Raw genomic sequence first — 20,172 nt, 5'->3', positions numbered from 1 at the left:
GTTTTGAGGGGGACTGAGTCGCACGCCTTTACTCCGACCCCTCCATAGCCCCCAATGCATTACACTGTAATACACTGAACATGGGATACATGTTGGTTTGTAGAGAGAATTCTTCTACTCAGTAGGGTCTCTACTAACCAAATATGCAGTTTTGGAGGGGGACTTTGTCGTAAATATCTAGCAGCACTTCGTTCTCCACCGCTCCATAGACCCCAATGCAATACACTGAGACAGGAATAAACGTTTTCTCTCTTCAAGCCTGTATGTATCCCATGTATAGTATTTTACAGTGTATTGCATTGGGGCTATAGGAGTGGTGGAAAACGAAGTGCTGCTGGATATGTACGATACAGTTAGAGACCCTACTGAGTATTTCCCACCCCACTTTAGCTGACGCAGTTAGAAAACGTGTCTTTTTACAGCCCAACATGCCAGTGTCAATGTAGTATTTGTTCATTATACTGGTTTTAAAAAAGGTTTTTAAAACCAAATGTTGTATTTGTTTTCATGAATTGCTTATTGTATGTTCTTGTTGGCACAATAAAAGTGGCCATTGATTAGATTCCATATCTATTGAATGAAATAGTTATTGACAGTAGTTATTCACTTTGCAACGTTTTGAAATGCGGGCTTTTATTTTGAAAGTTTTCTCATACAAACGTGACGTTATCGTGTGTGCTGCTGAGAGAATACTAGTGCAGTCGGACATGTAACAACTCTCCCGGCGTTTTAGAAACACTGTAACCTAACTGTCTCAATTGACATGGAAACAATGTACAGTATCTAGTACAAGAGGACAACAGGCACAGAATATCCTGGCAACCTTCACTTCATTCTAGTAGGTAGAATAAGCAAGCGTTCTGGCAGCGGTCAAAAATGTTAGACGGTTAGCTAGCTTTCTCAAGTGGACTAAAAGTAGAAGTTTGATCAATAACATCACGACAACGGGAATGGAGAACTGCGCCAAACCACTGTTTACATTTGGAATAATCGCCGACATTCAATACGCCGACATAGATGATGGCTTCAATTTCAAACGCTCAAGGAAACGATACTACCGGAACAGTCTTCGCCTATTGCACAACGCACAGAAAAGGTGGACCGCGGAAACTGTCAAACCCCGGTTCATCCTTCAGCTCGGTGACATTATCGATGGCTTCAACAAGAGGCATGGCGCATCAGAGCGAGCCCTGGAAACGGTGATGAAAGAGTTTGACTCCTCTCCGGTTGAAGTCCACCACGTTTGGGGCAACCATGAGTTTTATAACTATAGCAGAGACACCCTAATGCGGTCGGTTCTCAATAGTACTACAAATTCTGAAGCAGGAGAGGGGCATCTCAGCATCTGTGAAATCTATGCATATCATTTCAGTCCAGTACCCAAATACCGATTTGTCGTTTTGGATGCCTATGATGTGAGCCTACTAGGGAGAGAGGAGTCCAGTCTGAAATACCAGCAGGCTATTGCTATTTTAAAAGCCCACAATAACAATGAAGATCTGAACCACCCCCCAGGTAGGTCTACTGTTAGTCAGGAGGTTTGGACCTTTAGCACTTGCCCTGTTAACTGCAGGGTAGCTAGTTTTAAACACTGTTCCCCCACAAGTGCTACACGAACCTCATCACATAACTTATGAGCAGAATAGTCTACCACCAGTAACTACTATTTCATTGATACTGCACAATTCCATGTAGCTTGACTGTGGAGAGCCTAATGCCACAGCAGGCCTAATGCTGAGAATGAGAGGTGTTTCACATGAATTGAAGTATTTGAAACTTTGTTTAATCATGTCTTTCTCCATATGTTTTAGCGCCTGTGGGGATGGAGCAGAGGTTTGTGAAGTTTAACGGAGGATTCAGTCAAGATCAGCTGGACTGGCTGGAAGGAGTTCTGTCGATGGCAGACGACAAACTGGAGAGGGTCACCATTGTCAGTGAGTCAAGTCATGAGGCCTACGTAACAAATGTCATAGCAGTCATCATGACATTTGAGATTTGAGACCAATGTGACTCAATAGACGAACTGACTAAATAACGTTGACTGTTTTCTTGTACAGGCCATCTCCCTATCCACCCCAGCTCTACAGATCCTATCTGCCTAGCCTGGAACTATGATGCGCTGCTCTCCATACTCCAGGCCCATAAGAGTGTAGTCTGCTTCATGGCAGGACACGACCATGATGGAGGGTATCACAGAGATGACTCCGGAGTGCACTACCTCACGCTGGAGGGGGTGATAGAGACCCCCCCGGGCAGTGACGCCTTTGGTACAGTCTCTGTGTATGAGGACAGAATGTTTTTAAAGGGATATGGAAGGATGTCTGATAGAATACTGATGTATCCATGATAATGCCAAAGATTCTACGGCTGTACGGAATCTGGGGAGGGCCAATTCCTTGGGTCCTCATATACACTGAGTATACAAAACATTAAGGACACCTGCTCTTTCCATGACATAGACTGACCAGGTGAATCCAGGTGAAAGCTATGATCCCTTATTGATGTCACTTGTTAAATTCACTTCAATCAGTGTAGATGAAGGGGAGGGGAGACAGGTTAAAGAAGGATTTTTAAGCCGTAAGACAATTGAGACATGGATTGTGTATGTGTGCCATTCAAAGGGTGAATGGGCAAGACAAAGTTAAAGAGTTAAAAAGGGCCAGTGATTAAAATAAAGCTTTATACCAATATTGATTTAACTGGAAGAGAACAGGTACTGATAAAACATGTTGCACATTCCATCTGGCCTGAGATTGGGTGCCAAAAGAGTCTTCATAACACATAAACACACTGTCTCTCATAATATTTATCAATATCAGGAGTGTGTTCCTAATGTTTGGTACACTCAGTGTGTGTATGTGTATATATATATTTCATTTTCTGAGTTAAAATGGGCCAGTGATTAAAATAAAACTTTATACCAATATTGATTTAAGTGGAAGATAACAGGAGACTCACGGCAGACCACACTTTAAGAAATATATTTTTCTTTATTCTACTACTTAAACCCTTTTAAGTAGTAACATAACATATTCAGGAGGTAGCCCTGACCGGGGCTTGAACCCAAATCTAGCAAGTGTCAAGCCAACACCTTAACCGTTATTCCAAGAGGTCCAAACCTATTGATGAGGTCATTGATTTTGGATACCAAAAGACAGTTTTAGAGTGGATTTTCCCTTTAAGGTTGCTAGATTATCCTTCCTTCCGGAGAGTATGTCCCTATGCTTCTCTACATATCAAGTTCCTCAGTATACATCCCACTTCTCACACCAATGTAGTGAATCTGGAGTATAGCCCTAGACTGGGACTGTCAGTCCAACACCTTAACCATTACACCAAGAGGTCCAAACCTCTTGACAAGGTTGCTAGATGTTGTGTTGAGTTTGCTACACTATATTTGATCTTTCCACTGACCTATCACACCTCACACCAGCCTCAGACAAACGCCCTGCCCATGGTAGATCATAGAAAACAGCGTTGAGCATTACTTACAAGGACAATATTCTGCTGGCCATGGGCCAACCTTACTATGTCTCCATTACCCTCATTCAATAAATGATCATGTACATAGCCTTCCCTGTAGCCATATCAACTGGATTCCTCAACTCAAGATGATGGGCTCCCGAGTGGCGCAGCGGTCTAAGGCGCTGCATCTCAGTACTACAGGTCACTACAGACACCCTGGTTCGAATTCAGGCTGCATCACAACCGGTCATCTTGTAAACAAGAATTTGTTCTTAACTGACTTGCCTGGTTAAGTAAAACTAGTATTTGCAGTACTCGAAGCTGGGCGTCCCATTATACCAGCCCAATGGAAACCCCCGCCCCATCTGGCGCAGGCTAACTGTTACGCACTGTCTTCCGTGACTCAGGAGTGTCCATGGTGCATAATCGGGTGCCATAGCACATCCATAGACGTGGCCGTCGTATGCTGTGCTGCGTTCGCTCGGCTGGCGCAGTGTCCCGTGTGGAGCGAGAGAGGGCGAAGTTGACTCTGCCTGCATTGCAGCCTGAGCGCTGCTGGAATCGAACACAACAATGGCGTCTCCCAGTTCCAACAGCAACTCAACAACCTCCAACAGCAACATCGCAGGATCCACCTCGCACCACCATCACCCGCAAACACAACACATGACCACCGTCAGCAACATGCAAGGTAAGAGCAGATGCCCTAAATGTCGATTTTTCTACTTGATCAGAGTTATTTAGCTGCTGAAAAACATGACTTGGCTAGCCTAGCTACCATTGCCCCGAGAGGCTAAGCTACATAGATGAGATGCAGCTAGCTATATGCTGCTAAATGTAGCGCCTCGGCCATTTGTTGCAACATTATACTTTTCTGCGCGGTGTACTGTAACAATGTTACAACCACTGAAACGTGATCGCGCCATCTGAACATTGTTACATTGTAGTTACGGACGTTTCACTGCATTTGAGTTTCCATCAATCGATTTTAGTCGAGTTAGTTGCTGCATCCACCACTAAAGACAGGGCCTAGTAGCAGATTGAGAAATTGATGTTTTCCCTTTCACCAAACGTATACAGGTAGGCTATGTACTACTGTTTGGTTAGCAAATTAATTTTACATGTAGATGATCACAAATGTAATTACTTTGTGTTTCTATGTATTATTTTAGAAACATAATTGGAATTGACATGTCAGTGCTATATTTTTTATTATAAACTGGGTGATTCGAGCCCTGAGTGCCGATTGGCTGACAGCCTTTGTAGATCAGACCGTGTACAACGGGTATGACAAAACATTTTTACTGCTCTAATTACATTGATAACCCGTTTATAATAGCAATAAGGCACCTCGGGGGTTTGTGGAATATGGCCAATATAGCACTTAGCCGTGGTATAACCAGGCACTTGGTGCTAAATTGTGCATAAGAACGGCCCTTAGCCGAGGTATATTGGCCATATACCACACCCCCTTGTGCCTTATTGCTTAATTGTCACTGTTGTGTAATGTTGCAATCTGTGATCAGTGTTTTAGTGCTATTAATCTAGGCCTACTTTGACAAATGCATTTGTCAATGTCTGTCGCAAATGTTCTGCTTTATTTTAAACATTTCAGAAATCAACACGTGCTGGAGGTGTCAAAACGAAACAGGTACTATAGATTTTTTTAATAGGATTTCAGTAGAATATTACTAGGTTGTTTTTGATGCGATATTCTGTTAATCTTAGTGGAATATGATTTACCATTGTTTCAGTCCCCATTTCCCTTTTGATTTCCTCATTGAGTTCCCCATTCTGTATGTTTCCATTCACTGCTATGGGTTCTAGGTTAGAGATTTCCCACCATTCCATAGCTACGAAATAGACTGATTGTTGTAGCCTAATATGAGGCTCAATATCTTAGACGGCCAAATATTTGTAGGGTAGGATAAATACACAAATAACAAGACCAGCTCTCACTTGCCATTGAAAGCTAGGGTTGCAGGAAGATCTATCTATCCACCTGTAAATCACACAGAATCAATGTATTCATCTTCAACTACATGTTGCGCCTATATTACACTGTTGTGGAACAGCAACTGTTTCTAAATTTAACGGGCTAAATTCATAATCACAGGGATAACCAGATTAGCCAATTTTCTTTTCTTTTTTTCTGCCGAAACCTATTGGAAAACACTCCCATGTTTTACAGTTAAAGAGCGCAAAGCCAAAATGTAGTAAAATGTCTTTTCTTTACCTTAGGGTTTCAGATAAGCCTGTCTGGAGTGCCCCAAAGTAAGCATTAGCACTCTCTCATAGCACAACAACCCTCTCTCTCTCTGTGGGTGCATCCAATAGTCTGAAGTGTCTCCTTTCCTCCACCTGCACTGACTGGACAGTTGACCGTAAATATTTGTTGGGCATCAACCAAATCTCTTTCACCTAGTATGTGTTGTCAGAGCAGTGAAGGATAGGATACAAGGTAGGTGGGAGAGGAGACAAGGAGAGGAAGCCACTCTAGACTATTGAGATGCAGCCTGTGTGGTTCTCTGGTAGTGGGGCGGTCTGTCTACTGTTCTCTGTTGACTAATCTAATCCACGGTGGAGCGTTTTGTTTGGTTGAGGATTTATATGCACCTGGGCATAATGGTTAATGGGACCACTAGCACCTCTGATTTGGGCCAGTAGGTCACTATACTCTGTATGTCAAAGAAGACCCCACGCTCCCATCTCATCTTCAACATTATCATGTAGTTGAGTACCTAACAGTTTCTGTTATGTATAGCCTGATAAAAGACCATGATAGAAACATTTAGCACTCAAAGAGTTAACATATACGGACTGTGTTAGTATGAAATAGATTATGTCTTGCTGTCTCATTTGGACATCATATAATGTTTTGAGGGTGTTGGTGGGTTTCCTCTTTGACAAGTCTATTACTGTAGCTACTGCACAATTTAAACAAACTATGGAAATGTCTTAAATGGATTCCCAGTGCATGCAGGTTTGCATAGCAATCAATTCATGTTGGGTTAATTTTGTAGTGGTAATTCAGTAATGACACTGAGGTGTTGTCTGCATTTCCTGGCAAGTGGGAGCCCCTGCATTTGTGGGCACTTTGCTTGTGTTTATAATGCATCGTGCTTGTGTTCTGTCAATATCCGGCAAATCCAAGCCTGAAAGGTATGGGGAGGCTGTCTCTCCGAGCATGTGGCAATGACACTATAATTACACCAAAAGTATGTGGACACCTGCTCGTCGAACATCTCATTCCAAAATCATGGGCATTAATATGGAGTTGGTCCCCCTTTTTCCTGCTATAACAGCCTCCACTCTTGTGGGAAAACTTTCCACTAGATGTTGGAACATTGCTGCGGGGACTTGCTTCCATTCAGCCACGAGCATTAGTAAGGCACTGATGTTGGTTTGCAGTCGGCGTTCCAGTTCATCCCAAGGTGTTGGATGGGGTTGAGGTCAGGGCTCTGTGCAGGCCAGTCAAGTTCTTCCACACCGATCTCGACAAACCCTTTCTGTAGGGACCTTGCTTTGTGCACAGGGTCATTGTCATGCTGAAACAGGAAAGGCCCTTCCCCAAACTGTTGCCACAAAGTTGGAAGCACAGAATTGTCTAGAATGTCATTGTATGTTGTAGTGTTAAGATTTCCCTTCACTGGACCTAAGGGGCCTAGCCCGAACCATGAAAAACAGCCCCATACCATAATTCCTTCTCCAGCAAACTTTACAGTTGGCAATATGCATTCGGGCAGGTAGCATTCTTCTGGCATCCGCCAAACCCAGATTAGTCCATCGGACTGCCAGATGGTGAAGCATGATTCATCACTCGAGAAGGCGTTTCCACTGCTCCAGTCCAATGGTGGCGAGCTTTACACCACTCCAGCCGATGTTTGGCATTGCGCATGGTGATCTTAAGCTTTTGTGCTGCTGCTCGGCCATGGAAACACATTTCCTGAAGCTCCAGATGAACAGTTCTTGTGCTGACATTGCTTCCAGAGGCCGTTTGGAACTCGTTAGTGAGTGTTGAAACCAAGGACAGACAAGTTCTACGTGCTACGCATGTCAGCACTCTGCAGTCCCGTCCTGTGAGCTTGTGTGGTCTACCACTTCGCGGCTGAGCCGTTGTTGCTCCTAGACGTTTCCACTTCACACTAACAGCACTTACAGTTAAACGGGGCAGCTCTAGCAGGGCAGAAATTTGACGAACTGACTTGTTGGAAAGGGGAATCCTATGACTGCCACGTTGAAAGTCACTGAGCTCCTTAGTATGAGCCATTCTACTGCCAATGTTTGTCTATGGAGATTGCATGGCTGTTTGCTCTATTTTATACACCTGTCAGCAACGGGTGTGGTTGAACTAACAGAATCCACTAATCTGAAGGGGTGTCCACATGCTTTTGGCCATGTAGTGTATTATTTTCCAGTCTCCTGAAACATTACTGATACTTTAATTTGCTGAATTTCTCACTCAATTTACACTGAAACTAAACTTACTCAGGGACTTCTCCTGGTTAGCATGAATTAGTGGGGTTTACTTACTAGTTTTTATTGAACGAGCTCTAACTGATCTCATCATATTTTGAAATCTATTTATTCCATCTTCATTCATCCTGTTCTCTTACAACCCCATATCATTTTTATTCCGTGTCCCATCCACCAACGTATCACTACCTGCTCACCCTTTTTCCTCACCCTAACCAGCATGTGTTGTGTACGGACATGTCTGTTTCCTCCTGTCTTTCTGCCAGGTAAACGTAAAGCCCTGAAGCTGAACTTCGCCAACCCTCCAGTGAAGCCAGCTACCAGGTTGCCCCTCAATCCCTCACCTTCAACCGCCCCCTCCTTCCAGAACCCACACATGTAAGTACTGTGAAGAGCGGGTTGAAAACACACCCTTATCCTAGTGCTAATCTAATGAGAGGGGTGTTGCGAAAGGGTTGTTGAGCCCTGATAGTCCTAGGCCTAGTTTAGAACTTTTCGTACGTTTTTAGTTCTATAACAGGTTATGTATTTCTGTTTGGTTATTATGTTAGCTTTATTGTTGTAGGGAAATATCATCTTCATACATACTGTAGGGTACTGTTTGTGTGCAGGTATAAACAGGGTTTAAAGCACTCTTATTCTCAGCCCTGAGAATACAGTAAAATATCTGTGCAGGATGAGTCAGCATCTTCTTCAGTCTGCTCTGCTATTGAGGAAATAACCAAGAAGTAATATCTTATTTCTCGTGTTTTTTTAATTAGTTATACTTTTTGGATATTGAATACTGCACTGTTGGGTAGGGCTTGCAAGTTAAGCATTTCACTGTACTTGTGACAAAACGTGATACTTGAATGCAATAGGAGCGAGGTGGAGGCATCCTCTAAATGTCTCCAAATAAGATTAGCTGCTCAGGGACTTGATACATTATTTATCACTTCCTCATGTATGTATAATGTATTCTCCCCTCTCTGCCCCAAACACACTCCTCTTCGTCTCTCTCTTCCTCTGTCTCTATTCCTATTCTCCCCCTCCTCCCTCTGTTTTACCCCATCTTCGTCCTTCCCCGCATTTTTCCTCTTTTTATCCTCTCTTCCTACTCTTCCTTCCTTCCTCCCTCTCTCCTCTCCCTCCCCTGAAGAGAGCGTATGAGGACACACAGTATCGAGTCGTCGGGGAAGCTGAAGATTTCCACAGAGAATGCCTGTGACTTCACGGCCGAGGACCTGAGGGACCTGGGGGAGATCGGCCGTGGGGCATACGGCTCCGTCAACAAGATGCAGCACAAACCCAGCGGACAGATCATGGCCGTCAAGGTGACCACACCAGCTGCTCTCATCCTCACTGACTGAGCCATTACAGCCTGAATACTAACATTTGATATACTGTAGTCTACCGACCTCGTAGATTGCTCTGTCATGTAAATAAATCATCGAGGTGTGTGTGACAGTTTGGTTTAGATGTGCGCATCTCAAGGAGGATGCATAATGAATAGGAAAACTTATAAAATATTGTCTTGATTGTTGGTCAAATCCAATTGTATTTGTCACATGCACCGAATACAACAGGTGTAGACGTTAGTGAAATGCTTATATACAAGCCCTTAACCAACAATGCAGTTTTAAGAAAAATAAGTGTTAAGTAAAAAATAACATTTAAAGAGCAGCAGTAAAATAACAGTAGCGAGGCTATTTACAGGAGGTAAGGGTACAGAGTCAATGTGCAGGAGCACCGGTTAGTTGAGGTAATTAAGGTAATATGTGCATGTAGGTAGAGGTAAAGTGACTATGCATGGATAATAGAGAGTAGCAGCAGCGTAATAGAGGGGGTGGGGGGGAGCAATGCAAATAGTCTGGGTAGCCATTTGATTAGCTATTCAGGAGTCTTATGGCTTGGGGTTAGAAGCTGTTAAGAAATCTTTTGGACCTAGACTTTCCGCTCCGGTACCGCTTGCCGTGCAGTAGCAGGGAGAACAGTCTATGACTAGGGGTGGCTGTGGTCTTTGACAATTTTTAGGGCCTTTCTCTGACACCTCCTGTTATAGAGGTCCTGGATGTCAGGAAGCTTGGCCCCGGTGATGTACTGGGCCGTTCGCACTACCCTCTGTAGTGCCTTGTGGTCGGAGGCAGAGCAGTTGCCATACCAGGCAGTGATGCAACCAGTCAGGATGCTCTCGATGCTGCAGCTGTAGAACTTTTTGAGGATCTGAGATCCCATGCCAAATCTTTTCAGTCTCCTCATCGTTTGCAAGCCCTGCCACAGCCGGCGAGCGTCAGAGCCGGTGTAGTACGATTCAATCTTAGTCATGTATTGATGCTTTGCCTGTTTGATGATTTGTCGGAGGGCATAGCGGGATTTCTTATAAGTGTCTGTGATAGAGTTACGCTCCTTGAAAGCGGCAGCTCTACCCCTTAGCTCAGTGCAGATGTTGCCTTTAGTAGCCAGCAGCATATCACCCTGCATCCCACTGCTGGGTTGCTTCTGAAGCTAAGCAGGGTTGATCCTGGTCAGTCCCTGGATGGGAGACCAGATGCTGCTGGAAGTGGTGTTGGAGGGCCAGTAGGAGGCACTCTTTCCTCTGATCTTAAAAATAGCCCAATGCCCCACGGCAGTGACACTGCCCTGTATAGAGTGCCGTCTTTCGGATGGGATGTTAAACGGGTGTCCTGACTCTCTGAGGTCATTAAAGATCCCATGGCACTTATCGTAAGAGTAGGGGTGTTAACTCCAGTGTCCTGGCTAAATTCCCGAGCTGTCCCTCATACCATCATGGTCACCTAATCATCCCCAGCTTACAATTGGCTCATTCATCCCTCTCCCCTGTAACTATTCCCCAGGTTGTTGCTGTAAATGAGAATGTGTTCTCAGTCAACTTACCTGGTAAAATAACGGTAAAGTAAAAAATTAATCCATGCCTTCTGGATGGGGTATGTATGTACAGTCACTGTGGGGACGATGTCGTCGATGCATTTATTGGTAAAGCCAGTGACTGATGTGGTGTACTCCTCAATGCCATCGGAAGGATCCCGGAACATGTTCCAGTCTGTGCCAGCAAAACAGTCCTGTAGTTTAGCATCTGAGTCATCTGACCTCTTCTTTATTGACCGAGTTACTGGTGCTTCCTGCTTTAGTTTTTGTTTTTAAGCGGGAATCAGGAGGATAGAATTATGGTCAGATTTGCCAAATAGAGGGCGAGGGAGAGCTTTGTACGCGTCTCTGTGTGTGGAGTAAATGTGGTCTAGAGTTATTTTATCTCTGGTTGCACAATTCAGTTTCTCTGAATTAAAGTCCCCGGCTCATTGAGTGCAAGCGTCGGTTTTTGTTGGTAAATAGACAGCTACAAAAAATATAGATGAAAACTCTCTTGGTAAATAGTGTGGTCTATAGCTTATAACAAGATACTCTACCTCAGGCGAGACTTCCTTAATATTAGACTTCGTGCACCAGCTGTTGTTTACAAATATTCACAGACCGCCACCCCTGTCTTACCGGAGGCAGCTGTTCTATCTTGCCGATGCAGCGCTAACCCCGCCAGCTGTATGTCATCCGTGTCGTCGTTCAGCCACGACTCAGTGAAACATAAGATATTATAGTTTTTAATGTGCCGTTGGTCGGATATTCGTGGTCGTAGCTTGTCTATTTTGTTATCTAATGATTCTACGTTGGCTAATTGGACTGATGGTACAGGTAGATTACCCCCTCGCCGTCAGATCCTTACAAGTCACCCCGACCTACGTCCCCATTATCTGTCTCTTTCTCATGTGAATTACGGGGATTTGGGCCTTGTCGAGTGTCTGAGGTAAATCGCGTCCGACGCGCTAAAGAGAAAATCTTCGTCCATTACGAGGTGAGTAATCGGTGTCCTGATATCCAGAAGGTATTTTCGTCATAAGAGACGGTGGCAGAAACATTATGTACACAATAAAAAAACACACAATAGCACAATTGGTTAGGAGCCCATAAAACGGCAGCCGTCTCCTCCGGAACCATTCTGTGTTAGACCTAGTAATACAACAATGTTTTGACCATAATGGTCTTCGTCAGGTGATTACTAGTACGTCCTATGAACTGACCTCTAAGCTGTTGATAGTTTCCTCTATTTCTGCTGAACATGTTTTGTTGTTGTCACTGTCCCCCTCAGAGGATCCGTTCCACGGTGGATGAGAAGGAGCAGAAGCAGCTGCTGATGGATCTAGACGTGGTGATGAGGAGTAGTGACTGTCTCTATATCGTCCAGTTTTACGGAGCTCTCTTCAGAGAGGTGAGACTGTTATATTATACACTACATGGCCAAAAGTATGTGAACATCCTGTTATCACAGCCTCCACTCTTCTGGGAAGGCTTTCCACTAGATGTTGGAACATTGCTGCGGGAACTTGCTTCCATTCAGCCATGTGCATTAGTGAGGTCGGGCACTGATGTTGGGCGACTAGGCCTGGTTCGCAGTTGGCGTTCCAATTCATCCCAAAGGTGTTCGATGGGGTTGAGGTCAGGGCTCTGTGCCGGCCAGTCAAGTTCTTCCACACCGATCTCGGCAAACCATTTCTGTATAGATCTCACTTTGTGCATGGGGGCATTGTCATGCTAAAACAGGAAAGGGCCTTCCCCAAACTGTTGCCAAAAAGTTGGAAGCAAAGATTCGTCTAGAATGTCACTGTATGCGACCATTATTCCTCCCACCAAACTTTACAGTTGGCACTATGCATTGGGGCAGGTAGCGTTCTCCTGGCTTCCACCAAACCCAGATTCGTCGGACTGCCAGATGGTGAAGTATCATTCATCACTCCAGAGAACGCCTTTCCACTGCTCCAGAGTCCAATGGTGGAGTCCAACCACTCCAGCCGACGCTTGGCATTGCGCATGATCTTAGGCTTTTGTGCGTCTGCTCGGAATGGAAACCCATTTCATGAAGCTCCCGACGAACAGTTCTTGTTCTGACATTGCTTCCAGAGGCAGTTTGGAACTCGGTAGTGAGCGTTGCAACCGAGAACAAGTTTTACTCGCTACACGCTTCAGCACTCGGTAGTGACTGTCTCTATATCGCCCAGTTTTACGGAACTCTCTAAAGAGAGTTGAGCCTGTTATATTATATAGGGTGCATTCCGAAAGTATTCAGACCTCTTTTTCAACATTTTGTTACGTTGCAGCCTTTTAAAAAAAATGTATTTTACGCCCTTTTTCTTCCCATTTTCTGTCTAGTCTCATCACTGGTACTCCCCAACGGTCTCGGGAGGCGAAGGTCGACTCATGTGTCCTCTGAACCATGACCCGCCAAACCGCGCTTTTTAACAACCGCCCTCTTAACCCGGAAGCCAGCCGCACAAGGACTATCTAGAGCGCGGTTGTGATACAGCACGGGATCGAACCGCTGCACCACTCGGGAGGCCCTGTTACAGCCTTATTGTAATTTTGTAATTGTTTTTATTTTCCACTCATCAATCTACAGACAATACCCCATAATGACAAAGCGAAAACAGATTTTGTCATTTTTGCAAATTTAAAATAAAAAACAGATACCTTATTTACATAAGTATTCAGACCCTTTGCTCTGAGACTCGAAATTGAGCTCGGGTGCATCCTGTTTCCATTGATCATCTTTGAGGGCTGTCTCTACAACGTGATTGTAGTCCACCTGTGGTAAATTCAATTGATTGGACGTGATTTGGAAAGGCACACACCTGTCTATATAAGGTCCCACAGTTGACAGTACATGTCAGAGCAAAAACCAAACCATGAAGTCGAAGGAATTGTCTGTAGAGCTCTGAGACAGGATTGTGTCCAGGCACAGATCTGGGGAAGGGTACCAACAAAGTTCCCAAAAAACACAGTGGCCTCCATCATTCTTAAATGGAAGAAGTTTGGAACCACCAAGACTCTTCCTAGAGCTGGCCGCCTGGCCAAACTGAGCAATCGGGGGAGAAGGGCCTTGGTCAGGGAGGTGACTAAGAACCCAATGGTCACTCTCACAGAGCTCCGGAGTTCCTGTGTGGAGATGGGAGAACCTTCCAGAAGGACAAACATCTCTGCAGCACTCCACCAATCAGGCCTTTATGGGAGAGTTGCCAGACGGAAGCCACTCCTCAGTAAAAGGCACATGACAGCCCAGTTGGAGTTTGCCAAAAGGCACCTAAAGGACTCTGACCATAAGAAACTAGATTATCTGGTCTGATGAAACCAAGATTGAACTCTTTGGCCTGAATGCCAAGTGTCACGTCTGGAGTAAACCTTGCACCATCCCTACGGTGAAGCATGGTGGTGGCAGCATGCTGTGGGGATGTTTTTCAGGGACCAGGAGACTAGTCAGTATTGAGGGAAAGATGAACAGAGCAAAGTACAGAGAGATCCTTGATGAAAATCTGCTCCATTGCGCTCAGGACCTCAGACTGGGGCCAAGGTTCACCTTCCAACAGAACAATGACCCTAGGCACACAGCCAAGACAACGCAGGAGTGGCTTTGGGACAAGTCTCTGAATGCCCTTGAGTGGCCCAGCCAGAAGCCGGACTTGAACCGGATCGAACATAGGTGTCAGGCGATGCTCCCCATCCAACCTGACAGAGCTTGAGAGGATCTGCAGAGAAGAATGGGAGAAACTCCTCAACTACAAGTGTGTAGCGTCATACCCAAGAAGACTCAAGGCTGTAATCGCTGCCAAAGGTGCTTCAACAAAGTACTGAGTGAAGGGTCTGAATACTTATGTAAATGTGATATTTAAGTTTTTTATTTTTAATACATTTGCAAAAAAAAACTAAAAACCTGTTTTAGCTTTGTCATTATGAAGTATTGTGTTGATTAGTGAGGGGGAAAAACAATTTCATCCATTTTAGAATGAGGCTGTAACGTAACAAAATGTGGAAAAAGTCAAGGGGCCTGAATACTTTTCGAATGCACTGTATTAGGAGTAGTGACTGTCTCCATCGTACAGTTGTACGGAGCTCTTAAGGATCCGCCCCTTTTCCTCAATTTTCGCCTAAAATGACATACCCAACTCTAACTGCCTGTAGCTCAGGCCCTGAAGCAAGGATATTCATATTCTTGGTACCATTTGAAAGGAAACACTTTGAAGTTTGTGGAAATGTGAAAGGAATGTAGGAGAATATAACACAATAGATCTGGTAAAAGAAAATACAAAGAAAAAAACAACCATTCTTTCCTATATTTTTTTTGTACCATCATCTTTGAAATGCAAGAGAAAGGTCATAATGTATTATTCCAGCCCAGGTGTAATTTAGATTTTGGACACCAGATGGCAGCAGTGAATGTGCAACGTTTTAGACTGATCCAATGAACCATTGCATTTCTGTTCAAAATGTTATATCAAGACTGCCCAAATGTGCCTAATTTGTTTATTAATAATGTTTCATGTTCAAAATTGTGCCCTCTCCTCAAACAATAGCATGGTATTATTTCAATGTAATAGCTACTGTAAATTAGACAGTGCAGTTTGATTAACAATAATTTAAGCTTTCTGCCAATATCAGATATGTCTGTCCTGGGAAATGTTCTTGTTACTTACAACCTCATGTTAATCGCATTGGCCTACGTTAGCTCAACCGTCTCGTGGACGGGACACCGATCCTGAAGAATATAAGAGCAGTTAGAATATCTAATTAGAGAGGTTCTGTTCTGGGGCAGAAGTAATTATCAAATGTTGGGTCGGGACTGGAAATATTGTTTTGTTTCAATTATATTTGTGTAGCATACTTGTGATCAATAATGAAATCTCTTTCTTTTTAGGGTGACTGTTGGATATGTATGGAACTAATGTCTACCTCATTCGACAAATTCTACAAATATGTATATTGTTCGTTAGATGACGTCATTCCAGAGGAAATATTAGGCAAAATCACATTAGCAGTGAGTTTTTAAAAATTAATTTACTGTGAAATATAAATCTGTTTATTACGTATTTATATGAATGCAGTTGTTGGTCACAGATACAGTAGATTGTAACAAAATGTTTACGTTTCTTTTTACAGACCGTTAAAGCACTGAACCACTTAAAAGAAAACTTGAAAATAATTCACAGAGGTAAGTCTTGATTGTCAGATACATCTTTTGCAGTTTGGCCATATGTGTACAAATGATTCTCACAGCTATGTTTGGTGCATGAACTCTAAAACCTTTATGTCTGTGTGCTCTCCCAGACATCAAACCTTCCAACATTCTCATGGATCGTAACGGCAACATCAAGTTGTGTGACTTTGGCATCAGCGGTCAGCTGGTGGACTCAATAGCCAAGACCAGAGACGCAGGCTGCAGACCCTACATGGCGGTAAGGCTGGATGAGACGGGTGTCTTGTAAAAAAAATCATCCCCGTGTGAAATGGTTCCCAATCATTCTGATTGTGTTGTGATTGTAACGTCATGCTGTAAAACGTCTCCCAGCGTGAAAATGTTCCCTGTTCAATAATTGCACGCGCAGCTCTTTATGTGGATGGCTGAGCAACATGTTTCTCTCACACCCTTTCTCGACCTCGGAAAAACTGTTCTGTGGGCACGCACATGTGCTTAACACATCTGCCAATCAATGGTTGCAAGGAGTATTGACACTGACCAATACTAAGTAGTTAGACGCATGGGTAACTTCTACATTTTCTCTCACTACAATGTTAGCTAGGATTCGGTTCCTGAATTGTCCAGTATATGGTATATAAGTGTAATGTTGGTTAAGTTGTGTTTTTGTCCTCCAGCCGGAGAGGATAGACCCCAGTGCTTCCAGACAAGGCTACGACGTCCGATCAGACGTGTGGAGTTTGGGGATAACCCTGGTAATCATCTCATTCAGATGATTCATACATTGATTTGATGCTGACCAATGGGACAGGAGAAAAACAGCTTTACTATATTGCCAAACATATGTTATAACCTACCTGCACTGTTATTGAATGTTATTGATAACAATCTATTAAAGCTGCAATATGTAACTTTTTGGGTGACCTGACCACATTCACATAGAAATGTGAGTTATAGATCTTTCATTCCCATTGAAAGCAAGTCTGAAAAGTGGTAGATCTGTTCTATGTTCGCTATTTCGATGCTTCCCATTCTTAAGTTTCGTTTTTGTGTCTTTTCCTTTCAGTTTTGTACATTAGCTACGATTTATGGAATAGATATTTCACAGCAGTTTAGGTGGTACAATGATTCTCTATGCTAGCTTGTTTTTGTCACATAAACTGAAACATTTTGAATTTTTCAACCAGGAAATTGCAGAGCTATTTCTGCATAGTGCGTCTTTTAACTAATTCTAAACGCTTGGTGGTGGTGGTAGCCAATGAGTAATAACATCTTTCCTTGTCTAATGCCCGTCTCTGTGTGTGTCTTCAGTATGAGCTTGCCACCGGTAGGTTCCCCTACCCCAAATGGAATAGTGTGTTTGATCAGCTGACTCAGGTGGTGAAGGGCGAGCCGCCCCAGCTCTGCAACTCTGAAGACAGGCAGTTCTCCCCCAAGTTCATCAACTTTGTCAACTTATGGTGAGTATCACCTGTGGTGAAAGCAGTCTACAAGTGGATATGCTATTACACAATGACTGTCACCTAGAGGCTTTTAAATGTATGCCCTCTACTGGTAGAATGGTGAAAAGGCAACAGTGCTGTTTATCCAATAGCAGTATATTGCTGTTTGTTGTATTGCTAATTCCCCCCCCCCCCATTTTTCTACAGCCTTACAAAGGATGAGTCAAAACGGCCAAAGTACAAGGAGCTCCTGGTAAGTTTGTCTTTCTATGGTAGGACTTGGGATGTTATATGCCTTTGGATTTCACTGTGTATTGTCTGCTATGTGGGCAACTGTAAAGCTTGAGCTATACTGAACAAAAATATAAACGCAACATGCACTAATGTCAAAGATTTTACTGAGTTAGTTCATATAAGGTAATCAGTACATTTTAAAGTCATTAGGCCCTAATCTATGGATTTCACATGACTGGGAGTACAATGCATCTGTTGGTCATAGATACCTCTAAAAAATAAAAGTAGGGGTGTGGATCAGAAAACCAGTCAGTAACTGGTATGACCACCAGCGTCACACATCTCCTTCACATAGAGTTGTTGGCTGTTGATTGTTGCCTGTGGAATGTTGTCCAACTCTGAACTGCAGTCAGGTTATGACCCTGGTGAGGACGACGAGCATGCAGATAAGCATCCCTGAGACAGTTTGTGCAGAAATCCTTCGGTTATGCAAACCCACAGTTTCATAAGATGTCTGGGAGGTTTGTCTCAGACAATCCAGTAGGTGAAGAAGCCAGATGTGGAGGTCCTGGGCTGGCGTGGTTACACGTGGTCTGCGGTTGTGAGGCCGGTTGGACGTACTACCAAATTCTCAGACATTACATTGGAGGTGGCTTATGGTAGAGAAATTAACATTCAATTCTCTGGCAACAGCTCTGGTGGACATTCCTGCAGTCAGCATGCCATTTGCATGCTCCCTCAACTTGAGACATCTGTGTCATTGTATTGTGTGACAAAACTGCGCATTCTAGTGTCATTTTATTGTCCCCAGCATAAGGTGCACCTGTGTAATGATCATGCTGTTCAATCAGCTTCTTGGTATGCCACACCTGTCAGGTGGATAGATTATTTTGGCAAAGGAGAAATGCTCCCTAACAGGGATGTAAACAAATTTGTGCACAAAATTTGTGAGAAATAAGCTTTTTGTGCGTATGGAAAATTTCTGCGATCTTTTATTTCAGAAATGATCAGAAGCTGTCTGCGCTCTTTTATAAGGTCCTTACTACTTAAAAGTGTCTGAAGGTGCGTAGGAGTCAAAATAAGAATACTGGAAGAAATGGACCCGCACACTATCAAAAAAAGGAATAGATCCAAAACGGAGGCTTGAATGCAAAATAAAGATTTTCTTTGTGCGTATGGAACATTCTGGAATCTTTCTTTTCAGCGTATGAAACATGGGACCAACACTTTACATCGTGCGTTTGATATTTTTGTTCAGTGTAGTTTCTCCGTGGCCATATTGAACTTGTGACTGAGGTAATGTTTTTGTCTCCTCCAGAAACACCCGTTCATCCTGATGTACGAGGAGAGGTGTGTGGATGTGGCCAGCTACGTGTGTCGCATCCTGGACCAGATCCCAGCGTCCCCCATCTCACCCATGTACCTGGACTGACAGGGGGGGGACACTTTACACCGCAACACACATGCCGGGGGGAAACAGTACACCGCATGACATCTTAGCCCTCCGATACAGAGTTACTATAGTATCATCTGTTTGTTTCCATGTTCCAAAGAACACGAGAACAATTCCATATAAAAAATGAATCGCCCTGTGCAATACGAAAATACACACACACTCATGCTTGTTCAATGTCAATTAAAACATCTACATTATCCTCCCATCTTCAGACAGCTAAACTTGAAGACATTCAGTTGGCTCAACGTATGTACGACGTTCATCTATTTTATGTGCTAGAAAAAAGGGTTAGAGTACATATACTGTATGTGTATATGTACTGTGTGTGTGTGTGTATATATATATAGTACCAGTCAAAAGTTTGGACACACCTACTCATTCCAAGGGTTAACTATTTTCGACATGGTAGAATAGTAGGGAAGACATCAAAACTATGAAATAACACTTATAGAATGATGTAGTAACCAAAAAAATGTGGTAAACAATCAAAAATATATATTTTTTATTTGAGATTCTTCAAAGTAGCCACCCTTTGCCTTGATGACAGCTTTGCACACTCTTAGCATTCTCTTAACACGCTTCATGAGGTAGTCACCTGGAATGCATTTCAATTAACAGGTGAGCCTTGTTAAAAGTTATTTTGTGGCATTTCCTTAATGCGTTTAAGACAATCAGTTGTGTTGTGACAAGGAAGGGGTGGTATACAGAAGATAGCCCTATTTGGTAAAAGACCAAGTCCATATTATGGCAAGAACATCTCAAATAAGCAAAGGGAAATTACAGTCCATCATTACTTTAAGACATGAATTATTAAGAACTTTGAATGTTTCTTCGAGTGCAGTCGCAAAAACCATCAAGCACCCTGATGAAACTGGCTCTCATGAGGACCACCACAGGAATGGAAGACCCAGTTACCTCTGCTACAGAGGATACGTTTATTAGAGTTACCAGCCCCAGAAATTGCAGCCCAAATAAATGCTTCACAGAGTTCAAGTAACAGACGCACCTCAACATCAACTGTTCAGAGGAGACTGTGAATCAGGCCTTCATGGTCGAATTGCTGCAAGAAACCACTACTAAAGGACACC

At 43.5% G+C, this 20,172-nt stretch overlaps 2 protein-coding genes across 3 annotated transcripts; both read left to right on the top strand.

Moving 5' to 3' along the window:
• The first annotated feature begins 637 nt into the window (after nt 1-637).
• adprm (ADP-ribose/CDP-alcohol diphosphatase, manganese-dependent) lies at nt 638-2,930 on the top strand. The gene is made up of 3 exons (XM_029764765.1): nt 638-1,515; nt 1,812-1,934; nt 2,058-2,930. Exons 1-3 carry the CDS (start codon nt 951-953, stop codon nt 2,345-2,347), a joined length of 978 nt encoding a protein of 325 aa, XP_029620625.1. The 5' UTR covers nt 638-950; the 3' UTR covers nt 2,348-2,930.
• An 896-nt stretch (nt 2,931-3,826) lies between these two features.
• On the top strand, nt 3,827-19,369 carry map2k4b (mitogen-activated protein kinase kinase 4b). Of its 2 annotated transcripts, XM_029764763.1 has the most exons (13): nt 3,827-4,156; nt 5,081-5,116; nt 5,707-5,739; nt 8,208-8,319; nt 9,080-9,254; nt 12,080-12,199; nt 15,674-15,793; nt 15,916-15,967; nt 16,084-16,211; nt 16,630-16,707; nt 17,264-17,412; nt 17,602-17,647; nt 18,947-19,369. In XM_029764763.1, the coding sequence occupies exons 1-13, from the start codon at nt 4,039-4,041 to the stop codon at nt 19,058-19,060; spliced, it is 1,281 nt and encodes a 426-aa protein (XP_029620623.1). In that variant the 5' UTR covers nt 3,827-4,038; the 3' UTR covers nt 19,061-19,369. The 2 variants fall into 2 exon arrangements, with proteins under 2 accessions (XP_029620623.1, XP_029620624.1); XM_029764764.1 differs by lacking the exon at nt 5,707-5,739.
• Nucleotides 19,370-20,172: the final 803 nt, after the last annotated feature.

The sequence above is a fragment of the Salmo trutta genome, chromosome 10 (assembly GCF_901001165.1).
Source record: "Salmo trutta chromosome 10, fSalTru1.1, whole genome shotgun sequence".
NCBI lineage: Eukaryota > Metazoa > Chordata > Actinopteri > Salmoniformes > Salmonidae > Salmo > Salmo trutta.
This window is presented reverse-complemented; position numbering and strand designations above follow the sequence as displayed.

What these genes read in the sequence shown, in the direction of transcription:
- adprm (XM_029764765.1), top strand. Translation starts at nt 951, where the DNA reads ATGGAGAACTGCGCCAAACCACTGTTTACATTTGGAATAATCGCCGAC. An exon ending in AGATCTGAACCACCCCCCAG is followed by an intron (nt 1,516 to 1,811) that starts GTAGGTCTACTG and finishes CATATGTTTTAG; the next exon opens with CGCCTGTGGGGATGGAGCAG. An exon ending in GGAGAGGGTCACCATTGTCA is followed by an intron (nt 1,935 to 2,057) that starts GTGAGTCAAGTC and finishes TTTCTTGTACAG; the next exon opens with GCCATCTCCCTATCCACCCC.
- map2k4b (XM_029764763.1), top strand. Translation starts at nt 4,039, where the DNA reads ATGGCGTCTCCCAGTTCCAACAGCAACTCAACAACCTCCAACAGCAAC. An exon ending in TCCTTCCAGAACCCACACAT is followed by an intron (nt 8,320 to 9,079) that starts GTAAGTACTGTG and finishes CCTCCCCTGAAG; the next exon opens with AGAGCGTATGAGGACACACA. An exon ending in GACAGATCATGGCCGTCAAG is followed by an intron (nt 9,255 to 12,079) that starts GTGACCACACCA and finishes TGTCCCCCTCAG; the next exon opens with AGGATCCGTTCCACGGTGGA.